The sequence below is a fragment of the Vipera berus genome, assembly GCF_964194415.1.
Source record: "Vipera berus genome assembly, chromosome: 4".
NCBI classification, from domain to species: Eukaryota; Metazoa; Chordata; class Lepidosauria; order Squamata; family Viperidae; genus Vipera; species Vipera berus.
The window spans coordinates 37,573,089-37,595,359 of NC_138206.1; the positions used below are offsets into that span (position 1 = coordinate 37,573,089).

At 36.4% G+C, this 22,271-nt stretch overlaps 1 protein-coding gene across 2 annotated transcripts; it reads left to right on the top strand.

Annotated features, from left to right (window-relative positions):
• Positions 1-269: 269 nt before the first annotated feature.
• On the top strand, positions 270-21,029 carry LOC308667696 (OX-2 membrane glycoprotein-like). Of its 2 annotated transcripts, none has more exons than XM_081327111.1 (6): positions 270-741; positions 1,623-1,704; positions 4,525-4,848; positions 5,824-6,087; positions 6,951-7,064; positions 15,964-21,029. In XM_081327111.1, the coding sequence occupies exons 1-6, from the start codon at positions 733-735 to the stop codon at positions 15,969-15,971; spliced, it is 801 nt and encodes a 266-aa protein (XP_081183237.1). In that variant the 5' UTR covers positions 270-732; the 3' UTR covers positions 15,972-21,029. The 2 variants fall into 2 exon arrangements, with proteins under 2 accessions (XP_081183237.1, XP_081183238.1); XM_081327112.1 differs by having other exon boundaries at positions 270-459.
• Positions 21,030-22,271: the final 1,242 nt, after the last annotated feature.

Genomic DNA, 22,271 nt, shown 5'->3' on the forward strand with positions numbered 1-22,271 from the left:
TCCTTTTGGACTAGAACTGACTCCAAGAGTTTTTGTTTTCCTAAGACGTGGATTGGGGTGGGTCCTGACAGATATCCTCATTGATACTCTGTTTGATAATTTGCACTGGTGTAATTAAAGGGAGCATTAAGGGGAGGTGATATATTTACATTGCAATCCACCAGAAACTAATGTATTTTTTTTGTCCATGTCCAGCTGTGTGTGTGTGTGTGTGTGTGTGTGTGTGTGTGTGTGTGAAACTGGGGAAGCCAGGAAATCTTTAGGAATGAAGAAAAGTTAAGCACTGTGCCAAAGTATGCCTTGTACTTCCTCAGAAACTTTAGTCCAGCAAAAGAGGCTTCCGTTTTTTTCTCTGAGCACTTGAGAAGATTTTCTAATGCATTTGAGAAGCTTTACACTCGCAAAAAGAGCCTTCCGTGATTCTCATTGTGCCTGAGAACTTTTCAATTGAACTTGATGGTGGGTTTGTTTTGTTTCATTTTTCTTTTGTTTTTGTTTAGCTTGCTGTCGTTGGAGATGGTGCTGCATGCTACTACTATGTTACTTTTTTTAAAATTTTGATTTCTTTCACTGCTGATATTCCCAATCTGAAGTGGACAAAAATAACGTAGGAATTTCATGTTGTTTTTCTTTTGGATTTAATTAAATTATACAAAGTGACTTAGACTACACATTGCTGGAGTGGTGAATTAATTATTTCATTTTTAATATAGCCTGCTTTTCAGCAAAGATATGTTCAAGGTAAGTAGCAGTATATAAATAAATATGGGGTTGCGCAAATCCTTCCGTAGGCACTTGGCTCACAAATGATGTCCCCCTCTGGATCTGTACCACAAAGCAGCCACAGGTACTTCAAAGCTTGAGGGAGCTGCTTTAAGGATCCCTTGAAGTTTTTTAGTTGTGCTTGCTTTCCACTGAGGTATTTAATGATGCAAAGTAGCTCACTGAAGGATCTGTAGAATTAAATCACAACTGCAAAAATTGAAAAGCAAAGATTTGAGGGGGGGCTTTTAACTGTATTAAAATTTAAGAATGGAAGTGATATTATTAAAGTGTGATGATGGTGATGGTGATGATGATGATGATGATGACAGGAATTATCTTGTGTTTGGGTACCGAATCAACTTGAATTATAGTATTTGGGTTCCCCTGTCTCTTTTTATCAGCTAAAGGTCAACTCCATCTTGATACTCTGTGCATTTTCATATTGTTTACTCATACATACAGATATGCAGACCACTTCATTTAGAAAATCCAACAATCCATGAAAATCACACTTGGTGTTACATAGAATTGTGCTGCATATCACTGCACAAATATGAGAGTGTGGTGTGGTGCATTCTGTTGCTTCTTATACTATAAAACAAGCCAGGTGATTCAGCGGGTTTGAATTCTTTATTTGTGTGCTTTCAGAAAGGTTTCCATTTTTTCACCAGTTTTAATAATATTTGTATGTATGGAGTATGTAAGATGAGATGTCACCTTCTCTGTGTTATGTTCTTTAGACATAAAAAATTCTCTTCTGACCCTATAATTGGTACATCATCTGCTTTTATTATATTCAAAATGAAAAAAAAGGTAGAAAATGTTTTACTAATTTATTTTTTCTTTGCTAATCCTAGAGAATGAAGGGTATTTATACTACATGGACCTTGCAAGATCTGGCTTTGTGCATAATAGCTGTAGTGTTCTGTTCCACACAGGGTACGTCCAGCTTGAGAAGTATAATTCATTTCTAAGATTAGAAAAATGTTAATGAATGGAAGTTACCACCACAGTCATATTATATTATTTCCTATAGCTTTTCTTTCTTTCTTTCTTTCTTTCTTTCTTTCTTTCTTTCTTTCTTTCTTTCTTTCTTTCTTTCTTTCTTTCTTTCTTTCTTTCTTTCTTTCTTCTTTCTTTCTTTCTTTCTTTCTTTCTTTCTTTCTTTCTTTCTTTCTTTCTTTCTTTCTTTCTTTCTTCTTTCTTTCTTTTGAAAGTCATTTCAAATTGTTGTCTTGCTGAAGTATCCAATAATTGTTCTGTTTCTTCATTAACTTAGGAATTAGATTTTGGGAAAAGTTGATAATTAGGGGAATTTATCTTTTCTTCAATCTGCGCAGCGTATCCTAAGTTACTGACTGCTGCACAATCCGCAAAATATTTAGAGCAACTCCCATGCTTAGCCGTTCTCAAGGTGTTATTTTCTTCAAATAATTTATTCCTTTTCTCTTCAAATGTATCTTATCTGGTTATGGCTAAATGCTTCAATTGTTTTGTTTCATCAGTCCAAAGTATCTGGTCCGAAAACATTTCAGAACTATCAAGTTTTTTTTTGCATATTTTATGATGAGGTCAGAGAAAAGATTTCCTGTTGATAATTCTTTCACACCATTATTGCTGTACAAGCAATGCCATTTCTCAATAGTGCTTTTCTCTTTTGAAATGGCTAGTTGGCAGAATTTAGAACTTAACCTTTCTGCGCTTTATAAGATGCTCTATAAGCATCTTTAGATGCTAAGAAATGTTCAAAGAAAGCCATGAGTGTTAAAAGTAGATGGCAGCCTAATACTGACATTGTGAGAGCATAGAGATGAAATTTGATATGTCACTTTTCAGACATCAAGAACTTGCATCATTTCCATGATATTTTATATTTTATTGTTTATAGCATTAGTCTGAAACTTTCAACCTGCAGATGAAAGGAGTGTAGATGATGGCCCTGTGACACATAGCAGAGTAATGAAATAAAATGATTGGTTATTTACAAGAGAATGTAAACAATGAAGAGGTTAAAAAAGTGTTTTGGCGCAGCTGTTGATCTTGTGATTGCATCTTAAAAATGGAGGATTTCTAGGATACCTCATCTAACTAGACTGTTCTGGGATTTCTTTGGCTAAAGTTGTGTCTAGACTGGTTGAAGTGTCAGAATATTTTTGAATTTAAGTACCTGCAATGTGAATTGGCCACAGATATACTAATAAGCATTGGGCAATATATTTATACAATTTGGTTGGCTTGGGATGGAGCAGTGCATCATTGCTTCTTAACCCATTTCATTCAAGAATCTTTGATTTAGCTTACTTAACATAGATTACCTTTGTAGAGTACAGTTGTGATTGATTTACATTTCAGCTGTTTAAACCCTAACATTCTCCAATGCTTAGAGAAGCCCAAAAGCAGCCTGATTCAAAAGATGTCTTATAATCATTTTGCTTGTACTAGACATTAGGGAGATTCTTCATTTTAAGATGTGTTCAGAGAATCAACAATTGTCTTTACCAGCTAAGCTAGAACTCTTCATTCTCTTGCACACTATTAATCATTCCATTATCTTATTGCCACTACAAGTGACAGGACCTTCATCTGGATTCCCAGTACGTTTATAAATTGAAAACATTCAGAATGATCTTGTTATAAACAATGAACTAAAAAACAACAACCTATGAATGTCTGAATGTGAACATTCCAGGTTTTAGAATTATATTATTACAGGTTAAAATAAGAGTACAGACATGGCATAATAGGTTTAAATTATATGGAAACATATTTGATTGAAACATAAGAATACCTTTGTAACAATAAGAGCAAATTGATAAGTAGAACTAGTAACAGAGAAGTGAGAGAGTTCCTTTCATTTACAGTATATGCTTGTGACAGCCATATTTTTGGACTGCTTTAATTTTAATTCCTGAACAAGCATGGAGTTGGACTTGATGAACTCCATTGCCCCTTTCAGTCCAACGAATCTGTGATTCTACGTTTCTTCCATAGCGTGGATTTGATGAAAAAATATTAGTGCTGAGGAAATTAATCCAAGAGTCTAATAAAGATGAGCAAGGAACATTATAGGTGTAGCAGGAAATTTTACTTAGCACTAAGAATCACAGCAAAATATCTTATACTAGGTTTTGAATATATTCCATAGCCTATAAATTGAGAAGCTATTTCCGCTTTGCCTTAATTCTATATGATTGTAGAAATAGCCTATAAATATAAATTGTAGCCTACAAACAGAGACAATAGCTTCTCTATTTATAAACTATGGAATATATTCAAAGCCTAGTAAAAGACATTTATGGAATAGTTTTCATTATAATGAATTGGGGAAATCATGTATTTTAAGTGTTGCGCAACTAACATTCTTACACATGCATAGACCACTCAGAATCTTTTCCACCATATTTTGTCTATCATTTGTAATTTTGGAAAGGGCTACATATATACATTATTACTATTACTGACTTTGTTCCTGCCTGAGAAAAGATAATGAAGATGTTCATTACCTGAGAACATATAATGAAGAGATAATGAAGATGAAATAAGCTGTTTGCTTATTTGAACAGGCAATTTTTTTAATCTGCCAGACGTGTGGAGGAATGGCTAAAATGAGCACAGCAAGTTTGGAATTATAACTTACTAAAATGCCTTTTAGGGAAAAAAGGATTTTATAAAGAATATTGAAGATTTTATAAAGAGAAAGTTTTTTTATTTAAATTACATTTACAATTAGCAATTATTAACTGTTTTATGTTTTATCAGGTTCAGTAATGACAAGCAATCAAGATGTGGAACTGGGTGGCAATGTCACTTTGAGATGCACTTCATTACAAAATTCTAATATTTACCAAGTTACATGGGCAAAAAAAAAGAATGGAAATGATGACAACATTGCAACATACACAAAAGATACAGGTTCAACTGTTTTAAAATACAAAGATCGAATCAATTTTATAGTTTGGAGCCTTCACGATACTGCAATTAATTTGTCGAATGTGAGCACCGAAGATAATGGCTGCTACAAGTGTGCATTTTTTTTGTATCCTGTAGGGCCTGTCATGGGAGAACCTTGTCTTTCTGTTTATGGTAAGTCTGCCTAAATCAAACTATCTTCAAAAGGGGATTGACGAAGCCTTGTCTTTAAATGTGGGACTATTACAATAAATCATATGCTGAATTATGCAAGAAAAAAACAACAGTCTTAACAAGATAAATTAGAGCTTGGTGGAATCTTACAGAAATTACATCACAACTCAGTATGTATTTATTTTATTTTCCAGACGTTTGAGAAGTTTTGTTTTGTGAGGGGTTTTTTTTGGCCATTGCAACAACGCATTTGATCTCTATTATAGGATATCTAATTATTACTACCCATATAAGGCAGAGGCAGTTTTTAGTTTCCCCCAAAGGTTTTTACCACAATGCCTTGCAGTTACAGTACCTTAAGTTAGAAATATTATTTAGAACAATTTGGCATCAATCAAATATTTTGAGCAACTCCAACAATCTCTGGGAAGTTATCTAGGTCTGATATCAATTGAAATGCAAAGCATCTGGAAAGGGAAATTTTTTTTATTTAGATTAACAGGATAGTATATTGTGGGATACAAATCTAATTTATACTTTGTTGCAGAACAGCATACACTGGGAGGTAAAGGTACATAGTATGATATTTGAGGATATTACCTAGAAGTGATTATGTGAATTTTCTGTCCAGAAGTTCACTTTCCATTTGAAAACATACATATGATCTAGTTGTTTCCTTATTCACATTTTATTGCTCACTTGAGCTCCTATACTATAGTGTAAGAGCCCTAGTGGTGCAGTGGTTAGAATGCAGTGTTGCAGGCTAACTCTACTCATAGTTTGGAGTTCAATCCTGAAAGTTTGACACAGCCTTCCATCTTACCGGGGTCAGTAAAACGAAGATCCAGATTGTTGAGGGCAATATGCTGACATTGTAAACTGCCCAGAGAGTGCTATTAAGCACTATGGAACGGTATGTAAGTCTAAGTGCTATTGCTATATTATCAATTTTTTCTCTTGTGATTTGTGTCACAGATAATCTCAAAACATCTACAGACTACAACGTCTCTGATAATCACTTGCGTGCCAAATGTTTAGCAACTGGTTTTCCAAGACCAAACATTTCATGGTTTCCACCAGAAGGTGAAAAGAAAGAAACGGGTACCACAAACCCAAATGGCACATTATCTGTCACAAGCAACATTTTTGTAAGCATGTCAAATGTTAAACAAGGGCTGACTTGCCATGTTACTCACAGAGGAAAAACGATAAGCATTGAGGTGCTAGAAAAAGAAATAGGTAAGTTAACAGAACAGATAGGCCCAATGCCAGCACTTTTCTAAAAGCTGATAAAACTGTGTATCTGTATGTGGGAAGGCGTTTGGAAATCTTATTACTGCTAATATTTTTTTCCTTATATAGTAGAATATTTGTAGTTCAGGGTTGACATGAGAGGTCAATTGGTTCTCTCTGAGCTTGCTTGTTTTCTTGCAGACATTTCATTACCCAAACTAGGTTACATCATCAGTGCTAGTAAGGAGTACAGTTTGCTATCAGTTTATATTCTGGTGGCTTGCGCTGTGTTGGTGGAGGTGGTCTTAGAGATTCTTTGGTTGGGCTGTTTCCTGTTGGCTCTATGGCAGTTTCTTGACTGGGGTATTGTTTACTTGATTGTTGGTCTGATGTTAATCTTGGAGTGAATCTATGATGATCTGGGCGTTGATTGCTGGTGGAGAGGTAGTGGATTCACACTGTTCTTTTTTGGCCATGGAGATAATCTCTTTTGCATTGTCTATAGATGTTGTTAATGTCTATGTGTCTATTGATGGTTGATTTGTCACAGTGCCAGGAAATAGAAATTCCCTGGCATTTTTGGATTAGCCCTGATCTAGGACTGTCACATTTTCCCAATTGAAACTATGGTTAAATCTGTCTATATGTTGTGAAATTAAAGATTTTTCATGAAGAAATTATTTGATTTCACAACATACAGACAGATTTAACATCTCCTGGGGCTCACCAAATGGAGGTCCCTTATCAATGAAAACTGCAACACACTTTCTTTGTAGGTTCTAACAGAGTGGACTGAGGAATGTGAATTTCAGTAATATAGATCCATTCTGTACTGTCAGTACAGTAACATTCTTTTTTCTTCCATGCAGACCATGCAAAAAAATCTTTTCCTGTGTTACCAGTTGTATTTGCTTTGATTCTTGTGATCCTGGTTATTGTTGTGATTGTATGCTGCTGGCGACGACAAAGGAAAAAACGTAGAGGTAAATTGTTCAGTTTTATAAAACACAATTTCTTGAACATTTTTATCTTTGCTACTTAATTTCATATAGTAAATTTTCTTCATATGATTACAGAATATGAAGTTGCCTGGGTTATATCAAGCAAAGATATTGATATGAGAAAATTTGCCCCATCCTACTCCCTGTATGTGCGTTAACTGAATATTTGAGAAAATATTACAATCCATAATACTATATTGGGACACATACTAGCTCCACTCAATTAATTTGTTTGTTCTAACTGGTAAAAGTTTTTAGAGATTTCTAAAAGACATTTCAACCCCACTGACTGAGATCACTTCAAGTGGATAGAACAGATAAATCCTTAGGATTCATCTATGCAAACTTTCTTCAGAAGCACATTGATTGTACATTCTAGTTCCCTACCATATTTAGGAGAACTTAGATCTTGGAGGAGAGAAAATATTAGAAATTGGTTTTTTGAAAGGGATGCTAATAAAGATGCCACTGTAGTACAATCATCCATTTTTTAAATCTTTGTATCAGGATTATAAAAGTGTAGAATCCAATGCTACACTCAGAAGGACGTTAACATTCCTGCACACTCATATCAAGGATTTTGTAAACCATGCCTCTGTCTTTGTGTGGTAGACAATTGGAGGACATTATCCGTTGTGTTCTCCACTGACTCGTTCACAATGAGATCAGGGCCCAATTATTAATGGCAGATGAATTCAAGGGCTTTGACTTTGAAATACTCAACTATCTTCTTGCACATAGGTTTTCAAGTGTCAGCAACCAAATTCCTACTTTTGCTTTGCTCTCATTTAAACTTGAAAGAAATACTTACTCAGTTGTAGCTTTGGTTTTATTTTGTTGCAACTTTTTTACATCTAATATTTTTATTACTCTACCTTAAAGTTTCACTGTTTTATTGTTAGTTCATGGTATTCCTATTTTATGACTTGTGGTTACTAAAATAAACTTATTTTCTTACTTACATTCTACTTGGTGGCTTGTGGGCAACAGTATGTTGACCTGTAGTGTACTTCATTACATAGGATAACATTAGCATGTTTCAAATAAAACTGGGCCTTTGCTTACTTGTGAAATTCTGACCAAAATTCAGCAAAACAGCAGAGGCAGCTAAGGTTGATTATCCTTTATCTGCTGTCTTATTAAAAAGAGTTACAGGAAAATCTTGATTAACAAAGCCATGATAGATGGCAGATACCAATATGGATGTGATGACGGCCACATTATACAGAAGATTTCAACTTAGAATGTATGATGAGGAAGAGATAAAAGTTTTGAACTGATGGAGTCAGTGAAATAAAGAAAAATGAATACAATATAGGTGAAAGAAGAAGAAATCAAAAGATGTAGCAGAACTTAAAGAACTTTAAAAGGGTTCTTTGATTTATAAAACTGAATGCATGCTAGGAAGTGAATGCACGTGTTTATTTATGAATGAAACTGTTAGAATATTTGGCTAAAATATTAACAGATTTTATCTAAATTGTTTTGAATGTGTATAAAAGTAAGAACCCACAGGCCAGTGATAATGGCATAAAAGAGTTTATTGATTTGCAGCTGCAGGTCTTTCAATATCTAGGCATTTATTTTTAGTCAACTACCTCCTGGAAAGACCATTTTTCCAAACATATGTTGCATGAACGAAGAACCTGGAACACAATAGCTTATACACAAACAGGAAGGGTAATAAGTATCTATCTACAACAATAAAACTTTTCAGTGTAAAACGTGAAGTCTTTTGTGGTATGGCCCACAGTCTAGGGGGTAATTCTCTGGCCCAACTTTTATTGATAGATTACAGTTCCGTAAGGGAAAAACAAACAATCATAATTTATTAATTATTTAAGTTTATTTAGCCACCCATATCAAAATCATAACTCTGGATGGCTAACAGCAGTTAAAAGTACTATAAAACAATATAGAACAATTGAAATAATGCATACATAATTGGCAGCTGAGATAAACAAAAACAAAGCAACTTGGCTTACAGGAAGTTTCCCTGCTCTGCAGTCCATGTTTAAGCTGGGTTTAGATAAAGCCTGGATTAAAGTAAAGAAGAATCCCCAGATCTGGCTGAACATATTTTCATAACTCTGCTATAACAGACTCATATCCACCCTTCACTGCTCTCAGCTTGAAGCCTGAGCAGTTCTGGAGTGCTTTTCCCTGATTTAATATCTTATTCATCATTTTTATCTCACTTTGTATAGTTTTACCTCTGTAGTGTTTTAACTTGTACTTTTTTATCTAACAAAGGTACAAGAGTTTCATGGATTGCAAAGGCATAAACACATTTTTTAATTTTTTTATCATATACTGTATGTGTGTCCTCACATTGGAAAGCTCTCATACGGGCAGAATAGTTAACTTTCAATTTAGCATACCATTGTTCGTTTCTATGTTCTTTGACCATAAACAGAGGATCGTGATGATGACAACAACAATGGTGGTAACAATTTAGAGAATTTATGAAAAAATCATGAATAACAAGAGGTTCTGAACATGAGCGTTTACAGTACAGAAAGCTGCTAAAATATGTTTGGAACCCATACTTTTCTTAATTGATAAAATTGATAGGATGATTGGATAGGGGGCTAGGAGCGGTTTGGGAATGTCTGGCTTTTTTTGGAGAGTTATCTTGAAATTCGAAAGGTCATATTTACACAAATGAATGCTTTGACGGGAAATGTTGGGGTGTGTTTTCCTGCACATTTCTATCTTGAAGCCAAACGTCATTAGGAGAGATAATGCCAACTTCCTTTCATAAACAAAGCGGTCTGTTATGAATTTTGAATGTATGATACTTAAGATATATTTTCACATGCTCCCTTATCCCTTCTCTAAGATGCATTAGAAAAAGGGTTATACTGCATGGTAATTTCAAATGCCCTGAAAATCAGCTTGCTGTAATTTGTGGACCAAGAAACAAGCCACTCATAATTTAAAGTTATCTTTTTTTTTCACTTCAACAAGGAGGTTTGCTTGTTTGTGTAATGGCTTTTGGCTTGTACCTAACAAAAGACCAATGTAGAAAAATGAGAAGAAAGGCTAATAAAGTCAATTTTCTGAATGTATAGAAGGAAGAGGAGATGCTGAGGATTAAATAGCCAGCTAAGGGAGAAGAAAAGAGCTACTGCTCTGGAAAAAATATGTTGTTTTAAAGAACTAGCAATTCTTTGTGCAAGTCCCTTCACTTTCTTCTCAATCTGCACTAACCTTTTCTTACATTCCCTGTAGCATTCTGGGAAGAATATTCAAGGGTTACAACTCAGTTGCAAAAGTTGTCCTTTCTACTCTCAAAACTTTTGCTTTGATGGAAAATGGAAAGGGATCCTTTCCAAAACAGTAGCATTATGTAACAAGCAGGATGTATTTCTCCAGTAAGAAATCTGACCTTGCCCCCTTCTTTTATTTTAGTGATGTTTACCTAGTAGCTATTGAAAGTAAAATCTTTCCCCAGTCAAATTTATCTTGTGGCAATTTCCTGGATACGTTCATATAATTGTCTTTCCAGTTTAGCCTACAGCCCTGCAATTCCCTGTTGGTTTTATTAATTAATTTATTAATTTAATATTAATTGGATTCAGACCTGTTTATTAATCAGGCCCAAACCGGATTCAAACCTTTTTATTTCCCCAGCCCAAAGTCATCCAGCATGTGGGAATGAATAGCATGTGAGAACGAACTCAAGAGACGGGTAAAGAGATGCTGCCTAGGGAACAGTCAGTTAAGAGCAAGGGTCTTCAAACTTGGCCCTTTTATGACTTGCGGACTTCAACTCCCAGAATTCCTCAGCCAGCACTGGCTGAGGAATTCTGGGAGTTGAAGTCCGCAAGTCATAAAAGGGCCAAGTTTGAAGACCCCTGGTTGAGAGAGAACAGAGTTCACAGCTGCAAAAGAGGAGAGAATGTGGACCAAGAGGCTTAGGCTTTCCAGGTTATTAGATTATAAAGGTGATGGCAGGAGAATTCAACTTTCAGACTTGCAAGATGCTGTTACTGTAGTTTTACAATACAGTAGAATTAGCTAAGTTTAAATGATAAGATTGACAGCCAGATAGTGCACCAGGTGATAGTTGGTACCATTAATACCATCAAATACCATTACCATTGTATCTGGGCTAGAAGGGACTTAGTTATTAGTAAAATATAGATTACATGCTCCTTTGAGTAGATTAGGGCTTTGGAGAAAAAACAAATACATTTGAAGAAAGAAGTGCTCCAAGAAATAAGCATTTAAGAATATTTTTCTTGGATATCTATATGTTCTCTTCTGGACCCTGATATAGGTGGCACAAAGGATACACCTGTTTGATCATAATATCACAATTCTATGAAAGCATAGTTTTGCTTAGAATTTTAACTTGAAAGCATGTAACATTGTATTTTGCCTTCTAAGTACTCTACTCACAAAATCCTGACTGATAAAGGTATGTAGCGGCTAGTCCAGGGGACAAAACAAAACAGATATACATGAAAACATTTTTCTGCCTTCAACTTAAAAAAAACCCTGATTTGACAATATATTGGTATGATTAATTGCTAATGGTAACATAAGGGAGGGTGGTCTGAGCAAACATGGAGCTACGTGGAAGCATATGTAAGACAGGGTCAAGCTGTACTCAGACCATGGTAGCGGCAGCAAAAAGGGATGAAAATGATGATAGTCACTGGGCTATAAGAAGGGGGAGATGGTGTAGTACAGTCAGAGTTGCAAGATTATGCTATTATAGCCCACATTAATAAAAGTAGTTTTAATCTTCCTTGGAGTTGATTCTTGGTCTGGTCTACCTAATGAGACTGATAGTCTGACTGGTAGATTGAAAATTTGCCCCCAGGAGAGAGATAAGTAATGAATGGTACTGCCCATTCATTGAGTGGGGAAATGAGAGGAAGACACCTGTCGGCTTCTGGTTTGCCACACAGCCGCTATGGACAGCTGGGAGACTTGCTCTCTCTCCCCCGTCCAGTTTTGCATCACTGGGGGGCCCTGAAAAGGGTTGAACGTCACCCCAAAGAGGCGACCAGCGAGGAAGGGTGTTTGCTGGATCACGGGAGAGCCGCAACTGTCCCGTTAGACCTGGCGATCCCTCTAAACCAGCGGATGAAAGGATGGCCATTATGGCTCGTCCCTAGGCTGTGAACAGCCAAAGTCACATTTTCCACCAGGCAATTCTTAAAGCAGCGCAGAAGAGACTGGGTGAGATCTACCTCTTTTACACCCTAATTACTTTCTGTACCTCCTTAAGCTGCTGAGCATTCTCCCCCCTGCGGTGAGGGAAGGGGTTTTTTAGCCCTCCCTCCAGAAAGAGCGGCGACTAAATACCCAGGGGAGTATTGAAAAACGTTGAAAAACGTTGAAAAAGTAAGTAAATCCCAATTGGAACTTTACTTTTTAAAGCATGTGGACTGAAAGATTTTTTATTTTTTATTTTCCATTATTTACTTCTGTTGGAAATCTGGGTTTTTTCTTATAAGAAAAAAGAAAAAGAAAAACTGAAAAGATTGAAATAACTTTGGGACTCAAAGGGAAACCTTAAAAGGGGCCTGGCTGACTGCCCAGGGAACTAGATAAGATACATAACCTTGAGAACTTTGAAACAACAGCTGTGAAAGGCTTTGTGTTCCCTACCTAGAAAAAAAATATCTCTTTTGGATTTTCTAAGCGTAAAGCCTTTAGTTTAAAATGCCAATATGGAAGAAGACCAGGAACAAAATTTCCTTATAGATGAAGATCAACAAACTCTCTATATGTTGAAAATACTAATTCAAACTCTTACCACAACCAATGAAATACTAAGAGGCTATGGAAAGGAACAAGAAGACAGCCCAGATATGAAAGCCCAAACTTTGACCACAACTAATGAATCATCTATACAAAATACAATAGAAAAAATGAAACACTCAAATACTATGACAGAAGAATCTACTATTCAACAAATATTGATATTTGAAAATTCAGAAAAGTCATTGACAACTTGGAAAAAGGAAAAGGTTTCTTATACAACTCAGAAGGAATTAGAGGATTTAGAAAAAGAACAGTTGGATGAGAAGATAAACAATTCAGAACAACCACGTCGATATGGAAGAATAACGAGACAACCCACTAGACCTACAAGTCCTCTCAAAAAAATGGCGACTGGATGGTTTTGCCAATATCAATTAATATACATGATATTACAAGGAGATTGGTTTGACAACCCCAAAACAAGGACATGGAAGATGATTTGGCAAAGGAAAAAGGCCAGAATAAGACTCAAGAAGAATGGAGTTTCGACCATCTTATTGAAAACTAAAACAGAATGTACTTAAATAGATGTGTATGTTGAACACAAGACATTGTTATGAACTGAGATAAAGAAAAAATTTTGGTCATTAAAATTTAGCAGTATAAATACTAATAGCTAATTTGAATATTGATTTGTGCATAAAGGTCATGTAAAGATGAATAATGTAGATAAGCTAAAAACTTAGTGTTGAAAGTAATAAATAGGTCTATATGGAACGTTAAAAACAAAAACTATTAGTTTAAGCAAGAGAAAGCAGATACAAAGAGGAAGAGAGAGGAAGTATTAAATACTGAAATAAAAAGAATTTTTGATTACTACTTAAAAAAACCCTGAAAACTAACAAAAAGGAAAGATATCATATCATTAATTTGTTGACATAGAGGGTGAGAAGTTAAGTAGACGGGATGTGTATTTTGAATATTAGATTTTGTGAGGAATGGTGATAGATGAATTGGGAATATATTAAAAATCTTGGGAATGATAAATATCAAATGTTAAATTTAAATGTTAGTGGAAATTGAAACTGAAAAATCTATTAGGTCATTGATTGTCTAAAAGATTGTATGTTAAACAATTAGAATATGTGTAAACTAAAAACTATGGATATATGTAAGAAAGTTATTTGCTATGTGATTGATAGGATAAAACTTGTCTTTTAATTTACAAATAGACAGTATATATGTAGGGAAAAAGAGAGGAAATGTGTAGCAATCTGAAATCTGTACTAATGATATTGAATTACTACTACTACTCAGCCACCACGTTGCTTTTCAAATATGTGAATGTAATATTAGAAAATAAATAAAATTTTAAAAAAAGAGAGAGGAAGACACCTGTCATATTAAAAAACACTAGCAGGAGAGGTGCACAAGGAAGGTCAGAGGTTCTATGAAAATTTGAGGGTAAGGTTATTAGGTAAAGGTAAAGTTTCACCCGCACATGCGTGCTAATTGTTTCCAACTCTAGGAGCCGGTGCTCATCTCCGTTTCAAAACCGAAGAGCCAGCGCTTGTCCAAGGACGTCTCCATGGTCAGGTGGCCGGCATGACTAGACACCAAAGGCGCACGGAACACTGTTACCTTCCCACCATAGTGGTCCCTATTTTTCTACTTGCATTTTTACGTGCTTTCGAACTGCTAGGTTGGCAGAAGCTGGGACGAGTAACAGGCGCTCACTCTGTTATGTGGCACTCGGATTTCGACCTGCCAAAGTGCCGACCTTCTGATTAAATCCTAACCTACTGAGCCACCACGTCCCTTAGAGCCACTGCGTCCCTTATTATTAGGAAGTTGTATAAGTGGGGTAGAAAATGAGTATTGTGGGTAACTGCATGCATGATTGTGGTGAGGATTGATATATGGATGTTTGGATAATAATTATGATAGAGGGGGTTAGATGGTTGACTATAAATTGGACTTAGTGGTCCTACAAAAGTGCCCTTCATATTATGGTCAGAACCAGGAAAAACAAATAGTACAAAATGCTAAGATCATTGATGAGGGAGGGCAGAATTGAGATAATAATGAACAAAGAAATTTATTTCAGGAAGCACTGGATAGATGATTATAGGAGAAGGAAGACCCACACATGGGGGCAGATCTGTTCTTTTTAACCAGTTGCTCCAATCATGGGCTAAGTTAGCTGAAACATTCCGTACCTTGGAGTTATGTTGTGCTGATGTTGTGCTGATTACCTTAGAAGACTATTCAGAAACTAGTTGACCCAAAATGTAACTGCCCATTTATTGCCAAGGCAACTCAGCTGCTGCCTTTTATATTATTTGATTCTGGGTGCAATTCAAAGTATTGATTTTAACTTATAAAGCCATATGTGCTTGCCACTGAAGTATTTTCAGGCTGCCTTCTCCCATCAGAATTGATCCACCAGTCTGAATGTCTTGGGACGAACTAGTGATTTCCCATTTTTGTTAAGTAGGTGGGCTGAGGATCATAATTACTATTTTTCAATGGCTGTGTTTTTGCTCTGGCATTGCCTCCAGGAATTCAAACTTCACTTTCTGGAGATATTGAATATAGCATATACTATTTCAGAGAACTTGTGGGAATTGGAATAATGCTTGGGTGATTGCATCATAATAGTCTGCAATATTTGTCTTAGTTTTTACCATGGACAATTGTATTATTGTTCTTTGTCTCTTATGCCTTCGTGATGGTTACATACCATGGAACCTGCTGGTCCCTAGAGGGACCCTTGGCCCTTTCTTTTCCAGCATTCTGGAAGACACTGAAAACAACATTTTCAGTTAACTTTTGGTACCTTGCAATTAAAAATAAGCAACATTATTAATGTTTTAGTGTTTTAATGATGCTCTAGGGAATCATATTTCTTTTGCTCTTGTTTTATTGATGAGTTTCTTTACACTGCTGATTGGGGTAGTATAGAAATATTATGAAAAATAAAGACACTGAGAAAAAATCATTAGCCACAAGGAATTTAACTGAAGGATCAAGAGACAAAAAGCTTACAAAAATAGATGAAAAAGATTTAGAAAAGTGAGAAAGCTCCACTTACTTTAAACAAGAGGAAAGAAACAAAACAAAATTGAAATATATAAACTATGTCTTTCTCTTCTAGGATTCTAAGATATTCAACCAGCACCAGTTTTTTCTCTATGGAATTGAAAAACAATCAACCACGCATATTATGAAGGCAGCAAGTTTAAATGAATATGTGGTCCAAGTTCTGCGTTTCTACTTGCCTTGAAAAGATGCTTACATTTCTCTGTTGACATAGTTGAGCCTTCCACACTGCAGTGAAATGGATTGGCTATTAGCTACCAAATCACCCAGTTAAAAGGAAGATTTCAATAGTGACCAAAAAATTTTCAGTAATAGTGTTCAGTGGCATATTGTGATCAACCCTATTCCTAGAGATGTGGATGAAGGGCTAGATCATCAACTCTGGACCAATGATCAGATTAGTCACTTTCTCTCTGCCCTTTTCTCTCTGTCCAGTACAAACCCAAATATAAAGTTACTACAGTTTAATGGGGAACTGCACAATTTTTAATAAAAAAATATGTTCTATATTTCTATCATGGCAATTCTATTATGGGTGGTAAAGCTTTTAATTTTTTGCCACAATGGATGTTCCGAACTCATATTGGAAGCCCGTCAATAATATTCCTTGGCAGAAAAGAATCCTTTGAAATACAATCCAAACTAAGTTCAAGAAAGGTTTAATTTCCTCTGTCCAGATACAGTTTTCCTGCATTAGTTCTCATTTATTCCTGAGTAAGGAAAAAAATACTTTTAACCTAACACACAGTTTAATAATATGTGTAACTATAGAACCTCTGTACTTAATTTTATTGGGAGTTTTTTTGTAAAAGATTCTGCACATGTGCATTATTTATAAACAAATGTCCTACAGATATTTCTCACGTTATTTTTCTAAAGTATTTGTAGACTACTTCTTTATACATACAGTATATCCATATAATATTTGTATAAAATATGCAGTATACGTGCATATTAGTTACATGGATGTGCAGAGTTCTGTGCTAACTACACAATAGTCAATCATGCTGCTACTATAATAGGCAGGAGACAACTGAATAGAGAAGTTCTCAAACATATTCCCCGTTGTAAGTAAATATTCCCCCGTTTAAGTAGAAAATTCCAGATATATTATGAGGTTGACTTCCAGTGTTCTGTGGAATACAGCTTATAGGGCTGTTCTGAAATGAGGAAAGAAACATACTTCACAGTTTAGATAAAGAACAGTTCTCATTTAGTGAACACAACGTAGACCAGCAACAGTTAAGTGAACTGTTCAATAAATGAAACTGCACTGTGGTTACAATCTTACTTCATTTTTCTTTGCTTTACAGACCTGCAGGGGTTAATAAAATATAAATATTGGTTGTATTTTTTTAAATCAGCCTCCCAATTTGGTGTAGTGGTTAGGGTGGTGGTCTAGCAACCAGTGAGTTCTAATCCCACCTTGGGTGTGGAAGCTGGCTGGGTGATGTTGGGCCAATCACACACTCTCAAGCCCCAGCCACCTCACAGGGTTGTTATGGGGAAAATAGGAGGAGGAAGGAGTATTAAATATGTTCACTGCCTTGAGTTATCTACAACGGTGAGGTAAAAACTTAACAAAGTAACTAAGGAAATAGGTGTGAATGGTCACCAAATGAGGCATTTGCTAATGAGGATTACCTGAATGTTTTCTTACATAATTCAAAGTGTTGACTTTTGTTTATTTAATAAAATATCTTGTATGCAGTTCCAAAAATTCCTGGATGAACTTGAGAGAGTGCTTTCTCGGTTATTATGTTTACAAAATTGGGCTATGTCATGGCTTATTAAATATTGGTTTGTTGAATAACCTATAATTGATAGGTTGACCTAGTACACTTAGCCAGACAAACTCCATTATGGCTTCTCATTAGCTTTGGACATAGACATACTGACTTTTCCTTACTATAGAAGCCTATGCCCTCCAAAAAATAAAAAGCAACACCCACAGAAACCAAAAATCTAACAGTCTTGTTTCTGAAAACCTGCAGGCAATGATATTTGGCTTAGATATCGTTTTGCTGTAAGTTGACCTTGTAAATATAGTGCATCTAGGTTCATCTGCTTGCTTTGAATGTGTTTTTACCTTTCAAAATCATTTTAGCTTCATATATTACTGTTACTGTGTTGTATTTTATTATATGTAACTCTATATGTTACTGCTACTAATAATATTGAGTTTATTATCCAAACTATCAGCTCTTCTTGCATGTAAGAGACGCAATTGCACAAAAACACTCTCGCTTTCTTTTCGAAAATGTCATGCTCTATTAAATGTCACCTTACTGAAAGTGTTTTAAATTGTTGTTGTTGTTCCATTCATTGATCCCAGAAATGCAAGATATTTATGATGTGACTTTGTAAAACTTTTATACTAAGGCTCATTTTCCCAATCTGCTGGACACTGCGTATACAAATAGTCAAAACATTGATAATCTACAGAGAAAACAAATCTTTATAGCAGCAAGCCTAACAAAATATTTTAACAAAATACTTCAATACTGTTATTAGAATGTTCATCCAGAATTAGAAATGAACTATCCTACCATCCTACTATCTTGCATGTCCTACTAAGTAAATGTACTGCGGTTAAGTTAATGGAATAAATCAATCATTGTTCTTCTAAATCACATCAGTTTGTATAAATGGGTTGAAGTGATAAAGGCAGGAAGCTGTGAATTTTGTAAAAATTATTTCCATTTCCTGACCTAGATCTGGAAACAAGTTATCGTCAATGTCATTCTGGGTATATCACATTTTTATTTGCAAAAGTAGAACATAAACACTGAACAAATATTTTTCATTGATGTGTTTTAGAATTCTATCAGTAAAACTGTTCAGAATTTGCATCATATGTCAACTATATTTAAAATCGCTGTTATAAGGTGTATTTTGCTTTACTTCTCTGCTGTATGGGCTTGCTACATTGCCAAATATTCTAGAACGTTTTGTATCAGTTTGCTAGCTCCAGGATTTGAACTCCATGTATGCAGTAGTATTCATCAAACATGCAAATAGAAGTTCTGCAAAGATTTCATTATGTTATCTGACATTTAAAAGTCCTCTTTTCTTGTTAAAAAAAAGGGAGGAAAAAGGAGGATTTTTTTAATCCTCTTTTTTTATAAAAAGGTGAAATACAAAATAAATGAAAAAAGCATATAAAGAGCATACATGGGAAATTTTATATTTACAAAAAGAATCCAGAAAAGGTGAAGTTGTTCCTGGCATCTATTTCCCAAAGAAGTGACTCAGAAAAATATGCACAAAAGCTATTTCAAAAAGTCAAGTTCAAAGCAAATAGCTTTTGAAAGCAAAAGAAAAATAGACAAATTGTTATCCAACTAATACCAGAATAATCAAGCACTTTGGAATTAAGTAATAAAGTAGATTAAGTAAAAAGAGTCCAAGTCTTCCGATGCAATTGCTTGCTGTCCTTCCTCTCTGTGAATGGTAAGGCAGAGAAGTTACTCTCTCTCAAGAAAGTTATACAGTCTTGTTTTGGAAAGATTGGATTTTTACAAGCAAACATTTCTTCCATTCCACAACTGCTGCAAATCTTTGAGGCTCTCCCCTATCCTCTAAAATAGGAACAGTGTTCTCTTTTTCCATACTCTAATCATGAGATTTATAAATTTAGGCATTTGTTGTTGTTGTTAAAGTCGTGTCCGACCGATCGCGACCCCATGGACAATGTTCCTCCAGGTCTTCCTGTCCTCTACCATCTTCTGGAGTCCATTTAAGCTCACGCCTACTGCTTCAGTGACTCCATCCAGCCACCTCATTCTCTGTTGTCCCCTTCTTCTATTGCCCTCAATCTTTCCCAGCATTAGGCTCTTCTCCCGTGAGTCCTTCCTTCTCATTAGGTGGCCAAAGTATTTGAGTTTCAACTTCAGGATCTGGCCTTCTAAAGAGCAGTCCTCTAGGACTAACCGGTTTGATCGCCTTGCAGGAGTCCCCTCCAGCACCATAGTTCAAACGCCTCAATTCTTTGGCGCTCAGCCTTTCTTATGGCCCAGCTTTCTCTTTATAGGGCAGAGCCAGTGATATTTCAGCACAACACATCTTTTAGGAACAGATGTGATGTGATAGGATGGGATAGGATGCGTAGGGTAGGTAGGGTATTAACAGAGGGATTAAATCAAAATCACATGAGTTACTAATACCACTCTATAAAGCCTTAGTAAGACCACACTAGAATACTGCACACTATGAAAAAGATGTGATTCTGGAAAAAGTGCAGAGAAGAGGAACAAAGATGATAAGGGGACTGGAGAATGGTTACAGAAACTGGGCATGGCTAGTCTAGTGAAGAGAAGGACCAGGGGAGACATGATAGCAGTGTTCCAACATTTGAGGGGCTGTCACAGAGAGGAGAGGGTCAACCTATTTTTCAAAGCACCCGAAGACCAGACAAGGAATGATGTATGGAAAATGATCAAGAACAGGTTCAACCTGGAAATAAGGAGAAATTTTCTGACAGTGAGAACCAATGGAACAGTTTGCCTTCTGATGTTGTGGGAGCTTCATCACTGGAAGCTTTCAAGAAGAGACCAGGCTGCCATCTGTCAAAAATGTTGCTTGGGCAGGGGGTTGGACTAGATGACCTATAAGGTTCCTTCCAACTCTGTTATTGTATTCTAAGGGTAAGATAGGACACAATAGGACAGGACAAGTCAGAACAAAATCATAGGGCTGGAAGGGCCTCGGCCAGTCTTCTAATCCAATCAACTAGTGGTCCAACTAGTTTTGCAGAACTGCTTCTTAATGGAGCTGCATACAAACCATTAGAAGCTGCTATTTATATAAAAGAACTTTTTTTCACCTCTTGGAGAGGTTAACCACTCTCACATAATGTGCAAAAATTCAGAAAACTAAAAGCAAACTTTGGCTAGTAATCAGATCTGTACATTTCGTACACTTTGGGAATTGGTTCTTTTCAGACTGGTAAAGCAGAAGATTTTCTCAGCATTTTTGTTGGATTCCGGGTGCCAAAGTTCATGAGAAATTTGCACTCATTTTGGCTCCTTTCCTATGTATATTTGTTTCAAAGCAAATAGCAACAGATATGAAGATGAATTACGTCAATTAAGAAAACATGCCTAGGGCATAATTCCTTTTAGGGCATAAATAAAATTTGGGAGCCATTTTCTGTTGTTATTGTTGGACTTCAAATATATTATAAATTTGTGGCACTATATTAAAGTATAAAAGTTTAAAATAGAGAAATGGTAAGTTTCTAGTCTGTGGTTTTCCTCCTGAGCATTGCCCTGAGTAGTTTCCATTTTTAGAAGACTAGCAAGTCATGGGAAATATCCTCCCACTTGTAACAGCAAAATAACTCTATCAGGTTTCAAAAAAATGTTTTCCATTTCATTCACAGCAATTTGATGTCAATTTATAGCTGATTATACACACAAGTGTTCCTATGTAGGACTATCTTCTGATTTTAGTAAGGAGTTGCAGACATATGTGTTTTTTGCTGCCACCTAGTGGCAGATGGAATTTTACAGCCTGAATCTACGGCAGGGGTGTCAAACTCAATATCATTGAGGGCTGCATCAGCATTGTGGTTGCCCTTGGGGGACCAGATGGGTGTGACCAGACTGAGTGTGGCCTACTAGGTGCCATCGCCAGCTTAATGTTGCTTGTGTCATAGGTGCCAGTGGGGGCCTGGGCAGGACGGGGCAGATCCGAGGGTCTCCGGCAGAGGGGGATGGGACTGGGGTGAGGCCAGGGCATGGTCTACTGGAGGAGCCTCACTGTCCCTCTCAGGCTATGGGGGTGGTACAGGGTGGTGCAGGGTGCCTGGAGCCCTGGGCAGCAGAGGTCAAATGCCCAGCCCGGCCCTTGAGCTCCCGTGGCACCTAGCCCATCCCCACTCCCCCAAGTGGGTGCATAGCTGTGCTTACCTCCTCCTCAAGGCTGCTGCTGCTGTGCTTCTTCTCCTTAGCCAGGTTGCTCATGGTGGGTGCAGGAGGGAAAAGTGAGTGGGTCAGATGGAGGCCCACTCCCTCTCCATTGGAGGAAACCTGGCTTTGTAACCAAAACATCCTTAGCAATAAGATGGGAGATTTCCAGGATAGGCCAAGTGAAGGAGGCAAGGGGATGGCAAAAGGGCAGCAGGGCAGGACTTCCCTCCCTCTCATTCCAATCTCCTTCCTTCCTTCCTTCCTTCCTTCCTTCCTTCCTTCCTTCCTTCCTTCCTTCCTTCCTTCCTTCCTTCCTTCCTTAAAACACAGTGGTGGGAAAATATTTGAGATGGGAGAGGAAGAAAAACAGGCAAAAAACGCAGCTGGGTAGGTGTCACCCTTCATGAGGAATGAAGAAATACACCATTGCCTGGAGGAGGCCAGCAAATTG

Bases quoted from the DNA above. Each gene is read 5' to 3' on its own strand.
- LOC308667696 (XM_081327111.1), top strand. The intron at 1,705-4,524 runs GTACGTCCAGCT...ATGTTTTATCAG, and splicing joins AGTGTTCTGTTCCACACAGG to GTTCAGTAATGACAAGCAAT. The intron at 4,849-5,823 runs GTAAGTCTGCCT...TTTGTGTCACAG, and splicing joins ACCTTGTCTTTCTGTTTATG to ATAATCTCAAAACATCTACA.